Source organism: Pezoporus occidentalis, unplaced genomic scaffold (assembly GCF_034315485.1).
Source record: "Pezoporus occidentalis ecotype Australia unplaced genomic scaffold, CSIRO_AGI_Poc_V1 ctg2296, whole genome shotgun sequence".
Classification (NCBI taxonomy): Eukaryota; Metazoa; Chordata; class Aves; order Psittaciformes; family Psittacidae; genus Pezoporus; species Pezoporus occidentalis.
The window spans coordinates 1-7,414 of record NW_026914176.1 but is presented as its reverse complement, the minus strand read 5'-3'; the positions used below and the strand labels follow the sequence as shown (position 1 = coordinate 7,414).

The following is a 7,414-nucleotide window of genomic DNA, read 5'->3' as shown; positions in this document are numbered from 1 at the left end:
TTTTGAGCTTCTTTGGAGCGGCTTTTGAGCAGCAGCGACTTCGGCAGCGGCTTCGGCAGCAGCAGCAGCGGCAGCAGCACCAGGTGAGGCGGCGGCGGCAGCTCTCGGCGGTCCGGAGCCCGCCCTCCGCCGCTCCCCGCGATGGTGCCTCCCCCGTCCCCCCAGCGTCCCCCCGCAGGGGCTCGCGGCACCGCTCCCCTCTCCCGGTACTGGCAGTGGCGGCGCTGGGCGAGCCGCCGCCGCTGGGTCTGGGTCTGGCGAGGCAGCGCCGCCCCCTGGCGCTCCCCGGCCCGCCCCCAGGCCCCGCCCCGCCTGGGGCTGGCCAGGGGCCGACACCACCCGCAGGTGCCCGGCGGCGGAGCGCCCGCTCCCTCCCCGCCCCGCAGCCTCCCGGCAGCCGCGACCCCCGAGACCCCGGAGCGCGGTGCTGCTGCGGGGGTGCCGTCACCGGCAGCGCGGTCGGGCAAGGTGCCCGTGGTCCTCCTGACCCGCATTGACCCGTCGGCCTATCTGCGCTCCGGGACCGGCGGGGAGCGGCGCGCCGCGGAGCCTCGGCCGGGAAAGGCCGGGAATGATGCGGCTCCGCTCGGCCCGGAGCGCCCGGTGGGGGCCGGCGGGGACCCCGCGCGCAGCGACAGCGGCCGCGTCTGTCGCACGGGGCACGACAAGGAGAGCTTCGAGCGGCTTTACCGCGTGGGACCGCTGCTGGGGAGAGGCGGCTTCGCGTCCGTGTACTCGGGGGTCCGCCTGTGTGACAACAGCCCGGTAAGGGCGGGCCCGGCGGCGGGCCGGGGAGGCGGCGGGGCTCAGCTCAGCTCAGCTCAGCCCAGCGCTGCCCTTGGCTCGCAGGTGGCGATCAAACAAGTGGCTCGGGAGCGCATCTCCTCGTGGGGCGAGCGGGTGAGTGCGCGGGGCCACCGGCACAGTGCGGGGCAGAGCGGGTGGGGGTGAGCCGGTGGGGCCGGCGGGGGGGAAAGTGGGACAGCGAGAGGGGAGTGGGTGTGGAGTCACCAGGGGACACGGGCCGGGTAGGGGTGCAGCAGAGCATCCCTGGGGATTGCGGGGGGCACCTGGGAACAGTGGGGCCGGGCAGGAGGGCATCAGAGCATCCCAGGCAGGGAGGCACAGGAGCCCCGGGCCAGCATCGGCCCTGCTGACAGTGCCGTGGTCCCCCTGCAGCCCAGCGGCACTCGCGTTCCCATGGAGATAGCCATGTTGAGGAAGGTGTGCTCCGGCTGCAGTGCCATCATCCAGCTCCTCAGTTGGTTTGAGCTGCCCCACTCCTTTGTGCTGGTTCTGGAGCGTCCGGAGCCATCGCAGGACCTCTCCGACTTCATCAAAAAATGGAGGTTCCTGCCCGAGGATCTGGCGCGGGGCATTTTCCTCCAGGTGCTGGTGGCTGTGCGGCACTGCCACAGCTGCGGTGTCCTGCACAGGGATATCAAGCCCAAGAACATCATCATCAACTTGGCCACCAGAGAGGTCAAGCTTATTGACTTTGGTTGCAGCACCCTCCTCAGGGACACGGTCTACACCAAATTTAGCGGTGAGCCCACAGCCCAGGGTGCTTCCCGTACCGGGCAGTTTGTGAACAAGAGTCACGTGCTGATGACGAGGTGGCGGGTCACACCGAGTGTGCGTCCCCACGTCCGTGGGGCCACCGGTGCAGCCCCTGCATCCCTGGGGATCCGCGGGCGAGAATCCAGGAGCAGGCGGCATCTGCCTGATGAGGTGCGCCTGTATCCTGTTGTAGGAACACCTTTGTACTACCCGCCGGAGTGGTTCCGCTGGCACTGCTACCACGGCCGTCCGGCAGCGATCTGGTCCCTGGGCGTGCTGCTGTATGAGATGGTGTGCGGGGTCCTCCCCTTCCGGTGCTGCGAGGACATCGTCAGCGGGCAGCTCTTCTTCCAGCGCCGGATCTCTGTCGGTAGGTACCTGGCTTCGCAGCAGCAGGGGAAGGTCGGGGTTTAGGGGGTGGCAGCTGATCGCCCTTGGTCAGCTGGAGGAGGTGGCCCATGTCCTGCCATCCTGCTCTCCTCCAAACCGAGTCATGGAGCAGGAGGTCTGGGTGCAGCTCTGAGCGCACCCAGGCCTGGGCGCTGCGGACGGTGGCACAAGGTAGGCAGGAGCCTCCTGCAACTGAGCGGCATTCCCGGATTCTCCCCAGAATGCCAGCACCTCATCAGGTGGTGCTTGTCCATGAGAGCTCGCGACAGGCCATCCCTGGACGATGTGTTCAACCACCCTTGGCTGCAAACATCCACTGCCCCAGGAGACAGCCGCCCTCCACCCTCACAGCCTGAGCCAGCAGCTGGGCAAGTAAGCTGGGGGTGCCTCTTGGGGGGAGTGTGGGCTTTGGGGGTTTTGGCAGGTTGGGTTTTGCGGAGAGCGGGTGGTTTTGGGTGTTTGGGGGTTTTGGGAGTTTGGTGAGGTTGGGTGTTTTGGGGGGACTTTTGCAGTTATTGGGGGGCTTGTGGGGATTGGTTTCTGGGTTCTTTGGAGAGCAATAGGTGTCAGAGGGATACCTCATAAGAGTTATATCTCCTCCTTGTAGCTGGGGCAGTGGTGAGGTTGGGCTTTAGTCTGAGGATAACGCTGGTAACACACCGATTGTATAGTGGTTTCTGATTAGCACTTACCCTGAGCAAGGCTGATTCAGTCTCTCATGCTCTGCAGTGAGGAGAGACAAGATCTGACAGCAAAGCAACAGACAAAGCGGCTACTCCAACACCAGCCACGAGCACTGCAGCTACTCCAACACCAGCCACAACCACTGCGGTGACACCAACAATGGCAACAGGCACCGTGGCTACTCCAATGGCAAGGACTGTCACTACAGCTACAACTCCAGCAACATGCAGTGCTGCTATTCCAACCAGGGCAAAAAAAGCAGTGTGGCTACTCCAAACTCAGTGACAAGCAGTGAGGCTTCTCAAACCCAAGCCACAAGCACTGCAGGTACTACAAATACAGCGACAGACACATCGGCCACTCAAACGCCGAGGACAGGCACTGTGGCTGGTGCGACCCAATTCAACATGCCCTGCAGTTAATCCAGCCCCAGGCACAAGGACTGCAGTTACTCCACCACCAGTTTTAAGCTCTGCAGCTACTCTATCTCTGGGAAGGAGCAATGGCGCTACTCTAAGGCCTGCTATGTATACAGTGGCTACGACAACCCCAGCCGCAAACACTGCAGCTACTCCAGTGCAAGCCACAACCACTGCAGCCTCTCCAACGCCAGTGACACACACTGCTGCTTCTGCAGCCCCATCAACAAGCAGTGAGGCTTCTCCAACCCAAGCCCTAAGAACTGTGCCTACTGCAACCATGGCAGCAGGCACATGGGCTACTCCAATGCCAAAGACAGATGCTGTGGCTGCTGCAACTCCAGTGATGGGCACTGCAGGTATTCCAACCACATCAACAAGCAGCGAGGCTTCTCCAGTGCGAGCCACAAGCACTGCGGCTTCTCACTGCCATCCACAAGCCCTGCGGCTACTGCAACCCCAGTGACTGGGACAGTGGCTACTACATGGCAACAATAGGCATAAACACTGCAGCTATTCCAGCCACTGCAACAAGCACAGCAGCTGCTGCAGTGCCAGCCACAGCAACGGGGCTACTCTAATGCCTGAGACAGACACTGCCGCTACTGCAACCTCATTGACGAGCAGTGAGGCTTCTCCAAACCAAGCCTCATGCACTGCGGGTACTCAAAGTACCGTGACAGACACATCAGCCACTCGAATGCAAAGGACAGGCGCTGTGGCTACTCCAGCCCCATCAACAAGCACTTTGGACAATCCAACCCCAGGCACAAGCTCTGCAGCTGCTCCACCACCAGTTTCAGGTCTGCAGCTATTCCAACTCTAGGAGGGAGCACTGTCGCTACTCTTAAGGCCTGCAACGTTTGCAGTGGCTAGATCAACCCCAGGCACAAACACTGTGGCTACTGCAAATCCTACCAGAAGCACTACAGCTACTCCAGTGCCAGCCACAACCACTGCAGCCTCTCCAACACCAGTGACCCATCAACAAGCAGTGAGGCTTCTCCAGTGCGAGCCACAAGCACTGCGGCTTCTCACTGCCATCCACAAGCCCTGCAGCTACTGCAACCCCAGTGACTGGGACAGATGCTACTACATAGCAACAATAGGCATAAACACTGCAGCTATTCCAGCCACTGCAACAAGCACAGCAGCTGCTGCAGTGCCAGCCACAGCAACGGGGCTACACCAATGCCTGAGACAGACACTGCCGCTACTGCAACCTCATTGACGAGCAGTGAGGCTTCTCCAAACCAAGCCAACTGCACTTAGGGTACTCAAAGTACCGTGACAGACACATCAGCCACTGGAATGCAAAGGACAGGCACTGTGGCTACTCCAGCCCCATCAACAAGCACTTTGGACAATCCAACCCCAGGCACAAGTACTTCAGTTGCTCCACCAGCAGTTTTCAGGTCTGCAGCTATTCCAACTCTAGGAAGGAGCAATGGGGCCACTGCAACAAGCACAGCAGCTACTGCAGTGCCAGCCACAACAACTGGGGCTAAGGCCTACAACATAGGCAGTGCCTGCAGGGTAGATCAACCCCACCCAGAAGGCACTGTGGCTACTCCAACCCCATCCAAGCTGACAAACACTGCTGCTCCTCCAATGCCATATTCGACAAGCAGTGAGGCTTCTCCAACCCAAGCAAACCTAAGAACTGTGCCTACTGCAACCATGGCAAACAGGCCCATGGGTTACTCCAATGCCAAGGACAGGTCTGTGCCTGCTACAAGCCCTCCCTAAGAACTGTGCCTACTGCAACCATGGTGACAGGCCCATGGGTTACTCCAATGCCAAGGACAGGTGCTGCGGCTGCTACAACTCCAAAGACAGGCACTGCAGGTATTCCAACCACATCAACAAGCAGTGAGGCTTCTCCAGTGCGAGCCACAAGCACTGCAGCTTCTCATTGCCAGCCACAAGCCCTGCTGGAGAAGCCTCACTGCTTGTTGATGTGGTTGGAATACCTGCAGTGCCCATCACTGGAGTTGTAGCAGCCACAGCATCTGTCTTTGGCATTGGAGTAGCCCATGTGCCTGCTGCCATGGTTGCAGTAGGCACAGTTCTTAGGGCTTGGGTTTGAGAAGCCTCACTGCTTGTTGATGGGGCTGCAGGAGCAGCAGTGTGTGTCACTGGCGTTGGAGAGGCTGCAGTGGTTGTGGCTTGCACTGGAGTAGCTGCAGTGTTTGCGGCTGGGGTTGTCGTAGCCACTGTATACATAGCAGGCCTTAGAGTAGCGCCATTGCTCCTTCCCAGAGATAGAGTAGCTGCAGAGCTTAAAACTGGTGGTGGAGTAACTGCAGTCCTTGTGCCTGGGGCTGGATTAACTGCAGGGCATGTTGAATTGGGTCGCACCAGCCACAGTGCCTGTCCTCGGCGTTTGAGTGGCCGATGTGTCTGTCGCTGTATTTGTAGTACCTGCAGTGCTTGTGGCTTGGGTTTGAGAAGCCTCACTGCTTGTCACTGAGTTTGGAGTAGCCACACTGCTTTTTTTGCCCTGGTTGGAATAGCAGCAGTGCATGTTGCTGGAGTTGTAGCTGTAGTGACAGTCCTTGCCATTGGAGTAGCCACGGTGCCTGTTGCCATTGTTGGTGTCACCGCAGTGGTTGTGGCTGGTGTTGGAGTAGCTGCAGTGCTCGTGGCTGGTGTTGGAGTAGCCGCTTTGTCTGTTGCTTTGCTGTCAGATCTTGTCTCTCCTCACTGCAGAGCATGAGAGACTGAATCAGCCTTGCTCAGGGTAAGTGCTAATCAGAAACCACTATACAATCGGTGTGTTACCAGCGTTATCCTCAGACTAAAGCCCAACCTCACCACTGCCCCAGCTACAAGGAGGAGATATAACTCTTATGAGGTGTCCCTCTGACACCTATTGCTCTCCAAAGAACCCAGAAACCAATCCCCACAAGCCCCCCAATAACTGCAAAAGTCCCCCCAAAACACCCAACCTCACCAAACTCCCAAAACCCCCAAACACCCAAAACCACCCGCTCTCCGCAAAACCCAACCTGCCAAAACCCCCAAACCCCACACTCCCCCCAAGAGGCACCCCCAGCTTACTTGCCCAGCTGCTGGCTCAGGCTGTGAGGGTGGAGGGCGGCTGTCTCCTGGGGCAGTGGATGTTTGCAGCCAAGGGTGGTTGAACACATCGTCCAGGGATGGCCTGTCGCGAGCTCTCATGGACAAGCACCACCTGATGAGGTGCTGGCATTCTGGGGAGAATCCGGGAACTGCTGCTCAGTTGCAGGAGGCTCCTGCCTACCTTGTGCCACCGTCCGCAGCGCCCAGGCCTGGGTGCGCTCAGAGCTGCACCCAGACCTCCTGCTCCATGACTCGGTTTGGAGGAGAGCAGGATGGCAGGACATGGGCCACCTCCTCCAGCTGACCAAGGGCGATCAGCTGCCACCCCCTAAACCCCGACCTTCCCCTGCTGCTGCGAAGCCAGGTACCTACCGACAGAGATCCGGCGCTGGAAGAAGAGCTGCCCGCTGACGATGTCCTCGCAGCACCGGAAGGGGAGGACCCCGCACACCATCTCATACAGCAGCACGCCCAGGGACCAGATCGCTGCCGGACGGCCGTGGTAGCAGTGCCAGCGGAACCACTCCGGCGGGTAGTACAAAGGTGTTCCTACAACAGGATACAGGCGCACCTCATCAGGCAGATGCCGCCTGCTCCTGGATTCTCGCCCGCGGATCCCCAGGGATGCAGGGGCTGCACCGGTGGCCCCACGGATGTGGGGACGCACACTCGGTGTGACCCGCCACCTCGTCATCAGCACGTGACTCTTGTTCACAAACTGCCCGGTACGGGAAGCACCCTGGGCTGTGGGCTCACCGCTAAATTTGGTGTAGACCGTGTCCCTGAGGAGGGTGCTGCAACCAAAGTCAATAAGCTTGACCTCTCTGGTGGCCAAGTTGATGATGATGTTCTTGGGCTTGATATCCCTGTGCAGGACACCGCAGCTGTGGCAGTGCCGCACAGCCACCAGCACCTGGAGGAAAATGCCCCGCGCCAGATCCTCGGGCAGGAACCTCCATTTTTTGATGAAGTCGGAGAGGTCCTGCGATGGCTCCGGACGCTCCAGAACCAGCACAAAGGAGTGGGGCAGCTCAAACCAACTGAGGAGCTGGATGATGGCACTGCAGCCGGAGCGCACCTTCCTCAACATGGCTATCTCCATGGGAATGCGAGTGCCGCTGGGCTGCAGGGGGACCACGGCACCGTCAGCAGGGCTGATGCTGGCCCGGGGCTCCTGTGCCTCCCTGCCTGGGATGCTCTGATGCCCTCCTGCCCGGCCCCACTGTTCCCAGGTGCCCCCCGCAATCCCCAGGGATGCTCTGCTGCACCCCTACCCG

General features: G+C 60.3%; 2 protein-coding genes across 2 annotated transcripts; one reads left to right on the top strand and one right to left on the bottom strand.

The window, feature by feature from the left end:
• The first annotated feature begins 141 nt into the window (after window positions 1–141).
• On the top strand, window positions 142–3,337 carry LOC134165011 (serine/threonine-protein kinase pim-1-like). Its single transcript, XM_062621325.1, has 5 exons — window positions 142–765; window positions 1,180–1,546; window positions 1,754–1,930; window positions 2,171–2,322; window positions 2,680–3,337. The coding sequence occupies exons 1-5, from the start codon at window positions 142–144 to the stop codon at window positions 2,680–2,682; spliced, it is 1,323 nt and encodes a 440-aa protein (XP_062477309.1). The 3' UTR covers window positions 2,683–3,337.
• Window positions 3,338–5,211: 1,874 nt separating this feature from the next.
• LOC134165012 (serine/threonine-protein kinase pim-1-like) lies at window positions 5,212–7,350 on the bottom strand. Its single transcript, XM_062621326.1, has 4 exons — window positions 6,894–7,350; window positions 6,510–6,686; window positions 6,117–6,268; window positions 5,212–5,759 (listed from the first exon to the last, which is right to left on the bottom strand). Exons 1-4 carry the CDS (start codon window positions 7,237–7,239, stop codon window positions 5,757–5,759), a joined length of 678 nt encoding a protein of 225 aa, XP_062477310.1. The 5' UTR covers window positions 7,240–7,350; the 3' UTR covers window positions 5,212–5,756.
• Between the last annotated feature and the right edge of the window lie 64 nt (window positions 7,351–7,414).

Excerpts from the sequence above, each read along its gene's own strand:
- LOC134165012 (XM_062621326.1), bottom strand. The coding sequence starts at position 7,239 with ATGGAGATAGCCATGTTGAGGAAGGTGCGCTCCGGCTGCAGTGCCATC. Across the intron at positions 6,687-6,893 it reads GGTCTACACCAAATTTAGCG|GAACACCTTTGTACTACCCG; the intron begins GTGAGCCCACAG and ends ATCCTGTTGTAG. Across the intron at positions 6,269-6,509 it reads CCAGCGCCGGATCTCTGTCG|AATGCCAGCACCTCATCAGG; the intron begins GTAGGTACCTGG and ends GATTCTCCCCAG.
- LOC134165011 (XM_062621325.1), top strand. The coding sequence starts at position 142 with ATGGTGCCTCCCCCGTCCCCCCAGCGTCCCCCCGCAGGGGCTCGCGGC. Across the intron at positions 766-1,179 it reads GCCTGTGTGACAACAGCCCG|CCCAGCGGCACTCGCGTTCC; the intron begins GTAAGGGCGGGC and ends GTCCCCCTGCAG. Across the intron at positions 1,547-1,753 it reads GGTCTACACCAAATTTAGCG|GAACACCTTTGTACTACCCG; the intron begins GTGAGCCCACAG and ends ATCCTGTTGTAG.